General features: G+C 40.1%; 1 protein-coding gene across 9 annotated transcripts in view; it reads right to left on the bottom strand.

Annotated features, from left to right (window-relative positions):
• Positions 1-3,847: 3,847 nt before the first annotated feature.
• LOC111143979 (melanogenesis associated transcription factor) overlaps positions 3,848-12,750 on the bottom strand; it is a 224,471-nt gene continuing 215,568 nt past the window's right edge. For all 9 annotated transcript variants that reach the window (XM_022498025.1, XM_022498026.1, XM_022498027.1 and 6 more), the window contains 2 exons: positions 10,042-10,189; positions 3,848-4,658 (listed from right to left, as the gene is read on the bottom strand). In XM_022498025.1, the coding sequence (XP_022353733.1) occupies positions 4,257-4,658; positions 10,042-10,189 (550 nt within the window). In that variant the 3' untranslated portion in view covers positions 3,848-4,256. The remainder of the gene's footprint in view (positions 4,659-10,041; positions 10,190-12,750) is intronic.

Here is a 12,750-nt window from a genome sequence, read left to right as displayed (position 1 = left end):
TAAGTGGTTTCACTTAATAGAAAATTTAATAAATCTAAATCTGTGAATATGAAATAAAGTCACACAAGCTATAGGCAAATGTGTGATGTTCAGGTAACAAGGCTTTAACATATAGGATGTGGGTTTTTTGGGTTTTTGTTTTGTTTTTGTTTTTGTTTTTTTCCTTTTGGCAGGAGTTCGCTAAAGATTAAGGATCCTTAGAGCTTGTGAGGTGATCGTGAAGAGGCAAATGCCAGGACAGGGTTACGATTCTGCTGCAGACCTCCTGAGATGAACTGCTCCACCCTTCAGCTTACCTGCTTCCAAGGCTGCCCAGAAAACTTCTTCTTGACATAGGAAATCTTCCTACTTTTACACGTTTTTAAGGCATCACATAATCACTTTTCTATGGGAAATATAAATAATTCAAATAACTCTGAAAAAGAAAGGCCTTGATTATTGTATATTACAATTTAAGGAAAAAACATCTAATTTAACAAAAAGCTGACAATCAGGTCAGAAGCATTACGGGAAGTTTCTTGCTCGTTTTCTCCAGAGGTTAAACCAGAATATTTTTTAAAGAGGGCAGAAGTTTAAGGTCTAGCTAGGGAATAAAGACATGTTTTGTCTGACACTTCCCAAGTCAAATCCAACATTTATCAAATGATTCTTAAGTGCTGTATTTAAAAAAAATACAGCCAGGAGCTGGCAACCTGGGTATATTAAGCTTTCATTATTGTAAATTTGTATTTTAAAAACCCAATGTCTTTTTCGTAAATATGCAAGGGCTTCTCTGACAATTTCTCTTCTTATAAAGCCATCTCTCACTAAAACATGTTAAATAAAACTCCTGTATCTAAAATGAATTCTTGGCATCTGGGAGTTTAAAATCTCCCCCAAATTCAGAGGTAGCTGGGGGGAAGCTGTATAATTATAGTTCATCTGAGTGCAAGTCATAATCAAAAATGTTGAAAACCGAAAAGTGGTATCTTAGAATGGCATTTCAAACAAAAAAAGTACTTACTGGCATTTTAAATTTTTTCCTGCAATTCGTTATTCATTCCATTGAAAGAAAATGTGCACTACCATTTTGGATAAGGCAAACAATACTCAAAATTGTCATTAACTAAAAACAACTGGCCACCACTATGTGAAAAACCAAATGCTTTAATGAGGCTATCAAGAACAACAGTTCAATTGTTTCATTGGATACATTAATATCTATCCATAATATACAGTGCTATGGACCATACAGAAATGATTGCTGCGTCCAAGAGCAGGGGACTATATTATTAACATTACAGTACCAAGCGTCCGCAAGAGACAGTCATTTGTCTTTTTTTTTTTTCAAGAAATAGGGTCTTTTAATATACTGTTATCAACACCAACTTTTCCCCAGTGCATTTTTAAAAAATATTAATAAGTGCATTCCTTTGTGCTTTATTTTATATCTCTTAACTTCCTATGTATTTTATTTGTTCTTATTGCTTTATTATTTAAAAACAACCAGAAAGAACTTTGTCATCCTGTGTATGACCAGGTTGGTTGTAAGGGTTTTTGGCAAAGTCAAAAGGTTTGGTATTTCCATGGCCTTACCCGGAGGCAGGTGGACAAGTTTGGCATTTTGGTCACTCCATACGGAGGCCCAACCCCGAGTCACAAGCGTGCTCTCAGGGACGGGGGGAGTGGTGTGTGTGGATCATTCTCTCGTGGTCACAAACGACGACCCCAAACCACCGCTTCTTGGCTTAACTAGTCCCTAAAACAAATCCACACTCGATTTGGCAAAAAAGAAATAAATAAAACCACCCCCCGAGGCTGCAGCATTCTCCTGGGCTTCCTCACCTGCCACTCCCAGAAATTGTCTCTTAAGAAGAAGGGGATGGGGAAGCAGGTGGCAGTGAGCTCAGGAGTTGCAAAGTCAGGACAGTGGTACAAGATGCCATGCTTCCTCTAACAGAGCTTTGTGTAAGGTCACTTAGCCCTGACCATAGTCCCTGGGCCAGGGGCTCGTCAACCTTGCTCCGTTTTCAAGAACCCTCACCATCAGCTAAAGAAAACAAGCATCATACCGTCGCGATCTTTGACTTCTGCACCCAGCTCCCCTCCCCCCATATAAATATGAAGAGAAAAATAGACAATGCTATGATTGTATCAGTGAACACTATGGTACAGTTAGCTGTTCATGCAGATTTGCATCACTATTCTAGGAAAAGAGCTATATAATTAAGGGGATTGAAAGAATGGGAATTAATTTTCCCTACCCCCTTTGGTAATAAAGCTATAAAACTGATCGCATCATCAATGTTTCCAAGGATTCTCATTGCCTGACGTGCATGGGAACTATGCAGTTGATTATTTTCATGGAAGCCATCCATTCATACACCTGACAATCACACCTTCTCTTTGAACCCTCCAATATCCATCTGCCAATTCGTATTTGACATTTAAACTCATTTTCTTAAAAAAAAAAAAAAAATTCCTCCTGAATAAGGTTTCCTGATGAAAAAAGTTGGCACTCTGTCACTAAAATATATTTAATATGAAAAATACCATCTTGAAACTGTCTCCTATATTACGGTTCAGTCAGTGCTAGTCCAAAAAAGACTACTGCTATATTTAAGGCACTTCATTCTGAATGGATATGCTTTATGCCACTTGCTATTCAATTGTAGGCTGCTACTGAGAAATTCCATTCAACAGCCTGGCTCTTAACACCATATGTCAGCTGTATAAAACACGTAGGCCAGATAGATTACATGTAACACTACTGTTATTGCAAAGGACCACACAAGTAGATAATGCACTGAAACTAACTTACAACTTTGCTGCTTGTTGAAACACTGTTACCCAGTAACAGTAATTTGCCAATACAGTTATTTCTCTCCTTCCAAAAATTCAGCAGCTGTTTGCTGAAATAAACCCTAATTTAAATGACCATAATGGGCGTATCAACGCTATGGTGATCATTCTCCAAGAATATTGCTACTTTTATATCACTAAAAATAAATATGTAAGTTTATTTTCTCTAGAAAGCCAGTTTTCGCCTATTAATACTATACCTTAAACGTGTGGAAAAAAACAGTTCCAAGTGAGACGGTAATATACAAAATATTCGCAAAGCTCTCTTTAAACACAAGACCTTGCATAAAAGTTTTCTTTCACGTGGGTACAAAGAATGCAGAAAACCACCAGTGAGTTGTAAAAATATTGAAAACTTTCCATTTTAAGATGCATATTCTTACAAATTAATACAAACATACTGAAAAGAACGATGATAATAAAGAATCTGTACAAATCAAATGAACAGTAAAACATAATTTAAAAATAAAAATAGGAAAGCCAATTAGAAATGTGCCCAGTTTGGTTTTCTTTATCAAAAGTGAAATGGGAGAGAGAGGAAAAAATTTTAAAAAGGACAACTTTCAGTGCTCCTCAATATTTTGAGAGGACACTCATTTCCTTTCGAAATAAAATATATCTTATGGAAAACTGAATCGATTCAACACTAACTGATGAGGAAAACTGTAACAGAGCACGGAGTGAAGGACAGCAAGATTAGGGCCCAGGTGTCAGGGCCTCGCTCTCTAACCCTTCAATTTCACTTGCACCTAAGTAAGGGATCAGTTACATTTTCTAACCAGACAATCCTCATGAAATTGGGTGCACTTTTTTTTTTTTTTTTAACAGAATATTGTATTGCCTTAAATAGCTTGCAGTAGAAAGACTAAATGCTATTAGTACGGTACTGGATCTTTAAGGCAGTACCAATGAATCAATACATTTACAAAGTAAAAAAAGGTTAGTGTGGATTTCTTCCTTTCTTTCCTCAATCTCTTTCTCTCTGCATTTTTTTTTTTAATTTTTGGTTACTTTACATTCTTTCAATTAAACTTTACATTTAATTTCCAAAGATGTCACAGGCATAAAAGAAAAAAAAAAAATCTCAAACCAAGTTTCCCCTGAATAAAAATGGACAGAAATTTCTCTGATGCAAAATCCTCTTGCTCAGAAAGCTAAAGTCCGGGGTGAATTCAGTTCGCAGATACTGTACACTCATTGTACAATACTTTGGAGGCATCTGTAGTTGTAAAATAGAATATACAAGTCTGTTTCACAAAATTCTAAAAATAAAATATATCCTGGGCTATTGATAAAGCATGAAAAAAACTTTCATATTAAAGGAAAAATTATCAAGAAACCCCCTTCGGGGAAATTATGAAACCTACGAATCAAGAAAGGAAGCAGTTTCGGAAAGCACAGGGCAGGGCGGCCCGCTAACAAGCGTGCTCGGCTTCTTCCATGCTCATGCTGCTCCTTCGGCTGCTTGCTTTGGAAGCTCCGGGGGACACTGACGAGAGCAGTGGGTCAGTTATGCCAACGGGAGAAAGAGTGTCATCCATCAGGATGTCTTCCAGTTTGGATCCCATTTTCGTGGGGACGCTATAGGCTTGGTTACCCTCGGTCCCCGCGCCAAGGTTGTTGTTGAAGGTGATGGTGCCGTCTGTGAGATCGAGCGTCGTCGTGCAAGGTAGGTCTGCGTGGTGCTGAAGGAGGTCTTGGTTGCAGTTCTCGAGAGTGGGTTCTTGCTTGATGATCCGATTCACCAGGTCGGGGGAGCAGAGGCCCGTGGATGGAATAAGCGAAAGTCCGTGGGCTCGAGCCTGCATTTCAAGCTCCTAAAATGAAAGCGAAAACCCGATGTTTCAAGAGGATTTTAGGGCAATCCAAGGACTGTATGTGGTACTATAAGGGGTTTTATGTGTCGTTATGTACTTGTTCAAACTCACAGGCTGTACAACACCGACAGTGAACTCTAAGGTCAAGCAGGGACTTTGGGTGATGGTGTCATGCAGTGTAGGTCCACCAGTTGTAGCATATGTACCACGGTGGTGGGGGGTGTGAGTGGGAGGGGGTGGCATACCTGTGGGAGAGCAAGGAGCATACAGGGAGTCTCTTTACCTTCTCCTCAATCGTACTGTGAACCTAAAACTTCTCTAAAAGTAAAGTAATAGGGGAGTCTGGGTGGCTCAGTCGGTTAAGCGTCTGCTTTCAACTCAGGTCATGATCTCAGGGTCCTGGGATCGAGTCCTGTGTAGAGCTCTCTGCTCAGTGGGGATCTGCTTCTCCCTCTCCCTCTGTGCTGTCTCTCGCTCTCAAATAAATAAAATCTTTTTTTTTTTAAGTCTTTAAAAAATCTGACAGAGGAAAAAACAATTATGAAAATAATTTTTTTGCTCTTTTCAATTAATAAATGCTATTTCTTCCAGTAGAGTATAGGAACCACCGGTAGTACATGACATGAGTTTTAAATGCTACACAGATTTCATTAGGTTTTAATACAGAGACTGTCTCTCCCAGATGTTCATATTCCTGAAGATAAATTTTAAAAACACAGAAATAAAAATAAATATAAAAATAAAATTTCAAAATGTGAGCTGATTGAAAGAAAATGTTTGGTAAATAATACAGTCCTGGGGTCCCTAAACTCTGAACACATATCCAGGGGTGCTGCAGTGAACTCACAGGGCACTGTGACATTTTCAGATAACTGGAGAAATAGCACACTACTTCAAGAACTACCAAACTCAAGAAGCCTCATGGTCTCAGCAGTAAACTGTGCGACATGCTTCTCCATTGCATATCATTGTAAAGCCGGGTCTTTGACGGTCGCTGTGATAAAAAGTAAGAACTGCATGAAAACCAACACGGGATGAGAAATGAGGACGGCACTGTCCAACTGGATTCCGTGGCTGGAGAGGTTGTGCAGTGTGCAACAGACACACACAGCCCATTAGTAGGTAATACAGTTATTAGAACATCAAATAAAAATGCTGTTTTTCTTTTGGCTTATATGTTTTGTATTTTCAAATAGCAACTGAGTTGTTAGGACCTAAACATTCATTAAGTTGGTTGGACCTAACAAAGAAATGGTAGGTATTCCTTTGGCCTAGCGCACAGCTAAACAGTTACTAAGATACGAAGGGTATCATGACCTAGTACAGTGGGTGGGAATGGCAAAACTTGTGGAAGTTGTATACAAGGAACTTAAATTTGAGAAGTGTTGCCTAACTCATCTTACCAGGCCCAAGGGAAGTGTTGTGCTTGGGTGGTTTGTTTTTTTAATTCCAAAAGAAAGTTTTTATAAGAAGGATGAATAACTTCTCTCTATATTTTCTCCACATCTTCCTATTACGGGCTGAATTGAAAAATTTGTTATGTTCCAAGGTGAGGGTATCAAGCCCCACATCAGGCTCCCAGCTCAATGCCCAGTCTCCTCGAGAGGCTGTCCTTCTGCCTCCCTGCTCCCCCTCTGCCTCCCTGCTCCACTGTGCTCACCCTCTCTCTTGCTCTCTCTCCCCCTCTCTTCTCTCTTTCTCAATCTTTAAAAAAAAAGAAAAGAAAAGAAAAATTCAAATGCTCAAGTCCTAACCCCCAGCACCTCAGAATGTGTGTTTTGAGAAGCTGTTTTTTAAAGAGGCAATTAAATTCAATGAGGTCATTTGGGTGGGCCCTAATCCAACCTCCAATAGGACAGATGTCCTTAGAAGAAGAGATTAACATATGATCTCACCGATATGTGGAATTTAAGAAACAAGGCAGAGGATCATAGGGGAAGAGAGGGAAAAAAAATGAAACAAGACGAAACCAGAGAGGGAGACAAACGGAAACAAACTGAGGGTTGCTGGAGGGGTGGGGGTGGAGGGATAGGGTAACTGGGTGAGGGACTTTGGGGAGGGCATGTGATGTAATCTGCACTGGGTGTTATGTAAGACCGATGAATCACTGACCTCTACCTCTGAAACCAATCAGACATTATATGTTAATTAACTGAACTTAAATTTTAAAAAAAGAAGAAGAAGAAGAGATTAGGACACACGGACACACCTAGGTTAAGACCCTGGAAAGCCTTTCCTGGAAAACCAAAAGGCAGCCTCCCAGAGAAGTACAGAAAAACTAATTCTGCCCACACCCTGACCTTGGGCTTCAGCCTTCAGAACTGCGAGGAGGAGACGCATGTCCCCACCTGACCTGCCCCCACCTGACCTGCAGTATTTGTTAGAGTGGCCTGAGCGGCCTAATGCACTTTCCAAGTGTCACAGCCTCTCCAGGTTTCTCTTTGCAAAATGCCTTCCAAGCAAGCTCTTTGCACTCTTCCCTGAGTATCCCTGGACCCTCCTAAAATGAACCCAAATGACTCTCGATGAGTGTTCTTTCTATGCTTGTCGTACTCTAATATAATAACAACAGAATATAAATGTGAAGTCACTTTGCCACTCGAAGGAGGGACAAGCAGCCTCCAGCGTGATCCAGCCACTCAACCTTTGCCCACAAGCCTAGAAACGCACTTTCCTGAAAAGTCACGTCCACTGTGTAGTCCAGATTGTTCTCTGGACGCCGGACACATAACAGACGGGAGCCCGAGATGTCACAAAAGTACGTTCATGTTCCTTTAGTCGATCTCCAGCAACACAAGTCTCTTTGGGCGTCATTTTAAAGCCTTGGGCTGTTTAATAAAATTACGGTTCCAAAGATATTAAGGCTTCATGCTCTTTCTTCTGTGAAAATTTCTGCATGCATCACTTGGAGTAAAAATGAAAGGGAGCCCTTAGGCCCAAGCTTGAAACATGCACTATTGTAAATCTACACCAACATGCTAATATGAACAGCTCCCCCACATGTGTAGTTTGTTTTAAAAAGAAAAAAAAAAGTTGGATGAAAAGAGGCAAACATCTCACTCTGATCTCTTGTTGTTTAATTAAAAATGTTTATCAGCTGATTAAAGCATTACTTAGATTTCTAAACAATGTGCTAAGTCTCATCTGGAGAACTCAGGCTCATTTCATGGTGGGGCCTCCCTAATTAATAATGTTTTCCGTGATATGCGTTAAGTTCTACAGGCTGTCTCATGCTGTCACCAGAAGAAACCTATGATGCTGTCACCGTGGCATTTCCAATCCACATTTTTCACAATATTCATATTCCACACAAAGAGACGAGTTTGGATGCTGAAAACAAAACCTAGTTCTCTTTCAAAATAGTTCCTATGTTTTAACATTTGTATAAGGAAATAACACATCAGTATACGCTGCTTTTATAAAAGGGTATGTTAAGTTCAAGAGAAATGGACCTATGGCTACTTATGATCATACGAACATAAAACAAACAACAAAACTAAAAAAAAAAAAAAAAAAAAAAAAAGGATTTTCAAATGACATGCAACCTCTGCTTCACTGTGGACATTCTAAGATGCACCCCCTAGAGGAGAATGGTCTTCTGCCTCCCTGCTGAAGATCACTGTCATGTCATGAGAGAAGTGATATTGGGAAATGTCAACCATGTTCTGGGGCATTCAAAAGGTCGGAGACCATTACCATAAATGAATTACTCTGTTAAAGAGGTTGGGTGTCCAGGATTCACACCACCAGATGGAATACACTGCTGTCTGAAGGGTCAGGCTCTGCTGGCCACAAACAGTTGCACTGGAAACCTGAAAATATGGTAAAAGGCGGGTCCATCTACTCAAGAAGAAGGTACTCTGCTGTCTCTTACCGGTGGACTGTGCTCAAGGTCAGCAAGTAAATGAAAATTACTCTTGCCAACTCCTTTGGTCATGAACAGGGAGTCCATTTTTCTTTGTCTTCTTCAAGACAGTTTCGGAGGAAGTTATGGTTATGCCCTTACCCTCCACATGAGAGCCCGAGTGCCTAAGAGGAGTACCATGAGCTCATACTACAGAAGAACTGCCCCATTTCACACTTCATACTACCATGTTTACTCAGTACACAGAATGACAGATGAATTCCACATAACAAAATTAGTATCTCTCCCTCTAAGAATAAGTAGCGTGAGTTAAAGATACAATAATTTCACTGTCTGCAACGACTTCTAAAATTTTTATCTTGGTAAGACCTTCTGGATGTCTCCAAGTTTCTTATAAACATAGGCTTTGACCACTGGCTACATAGCCCCACCGAATACTGAGGCATCTTGGTATTTAACACCTTCAATTCTTATTATTTGAAATAATTTTTGCTATTGACTGAATGTTTGTGTCTCACCCCACCCCAAAATTCCTATGTTGGAATCTAATCCTCAAGGTGATGAATTTGGAGGTAGGACTTTGGGCAGTAATTAAGGTGTGAGAGTCCTCATGAATGGGATTCATGCCCTTATTAAAAAGAACACCAGAAAGCGCTCTCCCCCTGTTATCATGTGAAGACCCAGGGACACCACCTCTGTCTATGAAACAGGAAGCAGGCTCTTACCAGACACTGAATCTACCTGCACCCTGAACTTGGACTTCCTAGGCTAAGGAACTTTGAGAAATAATGTTTGTTGTGTAGGCCACCCAGTCTGTGGTATTTTGTTACCACAGTCCAAATGCACTAAGCCAGTTAGGTTCTATAAAGTGGCTCTGAACCTTGAATTAGTATGTACCAAACGACTGCTTCTAAAAGAAATACGGAGTTAGGTTTCTATGAGTATCTTAGTCACATTTTCATTAACGAATCAACATGTAACCTTGTTTTATGTTTAAAGACACCTTAATACCCAATGTTGATTTATTAATATGGAAATCACAGCCAAGAGCACTGGAACTTACCTACAAAGGAAACTTATCTCCAGAAGACACCTCCCAGCCTTTTCATGCGTAGGAACACCAGATAACTTCAGTAATACTCTTAGGAGCCATTTTAAACAGCAAAATTCACCCATAAAACCCACAGAAATGTGAAAAGCCTGGGACTAAGGACCATGAAAAGGATGCTTATGGTGTGAGCTAAAACAAGACAGCAGGTCATTGCCTTGTTCAACCTTAACTCAGATTAGCCACTCTGCCCATGTCCACGAATAACCATAAGAACACCACGAATGTTGATCTTGGGCTTACGGTAAATTTTTATGAGTGGCAAATTCACAAAGAGGCAATCCATAAATAACAAGTAGCTACTGTATTAGGATCATGTAAATCAAGTCCCCCATGGCTCATTATATCCCCTTTCCTCCCACCTCCAAGTCAGGGACGTATCGCAAACCCGTCACGACATGTGCCCGTACCTGTATTCTGAGCAACAAATGCCGGTTGGCGTGCTCCAGCTTCTTCTGTCGATTTTCAAGTTCTTTTGCACGCTGCTGTTCTCGCTGCAACTTTCGGATATAGTCCACAGATGCTTTTAAGATGGTTCCCTTGTTCCAGCGCATGTCTCTGTAACGAAGAGGAAGAAAACAACCTTTTTCAGGATTCAAGGCACAATGAAAATTCATCATTCTGGGCATTCGATGTCTAAAGATACCATAACGATGACACGAGATGACAGGTACCATTCACTGAGTGCTTGTCCTGTGCTGGACACTGTCTGCCCACCTCTTAGACATTATCCTACTTAACCCAGACAAGCACGTTGGAAGGGAGGGGCGTGGTGCACGGGCTGAAACAGACTGTTTGGAGGAGTATGCCCTTGTTACAGAGCCACGACAAGGTGGGGTCAGGACTTAAATTTAGTTCTGTTGATTACAAAATCGATATTCTTAAAAACCATATTAAAGAGTTACAGGTTTCTAGGACTATCAAAGTTAACTCATTCAGGCAGGCAGAATAAGCTACAGTTAAAAAAAAAAAAATTCCGTGAGCTCCTACTACTTGACCATGTGAAGCATAAAAGTGGTATCCTTGGATTTTCTCATGAATATTCCCGGCCAAGTTCTCTAAGCTCTCCCCATCTCCTCATCTATAAAATGGTAATACTACACATGTATGAACAGCCTCGCATGTACATTACTGAACTCTAAGGAGGCCTCTTAGATGAATGTGCTATGAAAAGTCTAGAAGGCAATTCAAGTAACCGCAGACACTGTGTTAAAGGTTCAACAGAATAATTACAATGGCTATCTTTAAACAACATTTACTATGTGCCAGGTATCTTTTAAGGTTTTTTAGAGCTCATTTGATCATATCATAATCATCTCAGTGGCTAGGCACTAATATTGTCTCCATTTTGTAGGGTAGGAAACAAAGGCACAGAGAGGTAAAGTAATTTACCCGAGGTTACACAGCTAGGAAGTGGCAGAGCCAGAAGCCTAGAGGATCTGGCTCCAGACTCCAGGCACTGAACCATTCTGTCATTCTTCTTATGTGACTGAGTCCTCAAAAGAACCAGACTAGGAAGGAATATTCTGAACACCCTTGCCTTTTTTAAACAGATGAGGAAAATCAACTGTCTTCCCCAAGATCACACATCTAGTAAGGGACTCTTCTGGATTTCAAATCCAGGCAGCCTGGGCTTGGTGCCTTTCAGTTTTTCATGACTGTAACTGTAATGTACTCATGTATCTGAGGAAATTAAGAACACCATTAAAATGCAGGTAAAAGTGAGCTGAAAAATGTAGAGCACTCCAAAAAAAATAATTAAGAATGAAATTATAATTACCTAAGTAGTGTTTCTGGGGCACATTAAGTTAATCTAAGCTCTTTCTTTGACAGTGTTCATGATGACAACGACAAGGGCAATGAAAAAATAAACAAAAACAACTTCACGGGTGAAAACTCTTCTACCCCACAACCTCCGGCTGCTGGAGGAAGATCGGAAGTATCAGCGGGGATGTGTGAATGGAGGGTCATTAAAACAAGTCACCAAGTAGTTGATCCTCCTATGGATTAGATGAAGAACAAAACAGAAGTCCTCCCCTGAGAGGCAGACTTACAGACCCCAGAGAATTCCCGGGGGTCGATCCCTGGGGTCTGAGCACTGAAGACGGCTACCCAGGGAGGTGTCCTGAGATACAGGGAGCACGGAGCTGACTTGTTTAATGTTCAGGGCTGAGATCAGAGTAACAGACCCTTTAGCAGCCAGAGAGAAATGTAACCATAATGAAAGATGCCTTAACTAGGCCAGTGAAGTTGAAAAACCTGTACTGACCCATGACACATGTATGCAGTTACTCAGTTTCTAAGAAGTGACTGTTCCAACCAATTATCTTACTAAGTTTTGCCTCCTTGTGAGACCCAATCAATCAATTATGCTTTTAGGCTTAAAGGAAGGGTATTCAAACTTTTTTTTCCCTCGTAATTAGAGAACCACCCTTTTTTCACACAGAAGTATTAAAAGATCCCCAATATAGAAATCAACAATAGGAGATCTGCTATGGGGGAGGAGAGCATATGGGGCAAGACACTGGTCAGCCAGACTATGTTCCTAGAGCAGCCCCAGAACCTGTTCCAGAAACTGGTATGGAAAACCCCCATTAGAGATTATAGTCCATTTATCTTAAAACAATGCCTACAATTAAAGATCATTATCAGTTTAGATTATAAACACGTAAGTATTCTAATACAATAGAGAAAGAAGATATGCAAATAGAGGCTTTCACTGCAGCCCCATAATTTCATAATACGTTGCTAAAGAGATTCACATGCTACAGTTTAAAAGAATATGCTAAAAAGTGAAAGCTGATAAAGAACAGGAAAATGGGAATTCAATTTCAACTATCATGCAAGACTGACTATAGGAAATGAAGGTCACAGCCCCTTAGTAGGATAAATTTGTGCTGCAGAACTGAGAATCTGAATGTTTTGAGTTTCAAAATGGCTTTCCTTGAAACCTGGGAAAGCAAAATGTTGATGATGGAAATTGTGCTTGAACATCCATCAAGACCACCTTACAATGGGCAATGATTTTATTTTATTTTGTCACAAATTCCCTGACAATAATGTGAATAGCAAATTTAATAAGCCTTGCATGAATAATGCTTGATTTCATCTTTACATTT

Source organism: Enhydra lutris, unplaced genomic scaffold, assembly GCF_002288905.1.
Source record: "Enhydra lutris kenyoni isolate GAN:26980312 unplaced genomic scaffold, ASM228890v2 scaffoldscaffold10, whole genome shotgun sequence".
In the NCBI taxonomy this organism is placed as follows: Eukaryota; Metazoa; Chordata; class Mammalia; order Carnivora; family Mustelidae; genus Enhydra; species Enhydra lutris.
The sequence above is the reverse complement of the archived record's forward strand: the minus strand, read 5'-3'. Positions and strand labels throughout refer to the sequence as shown.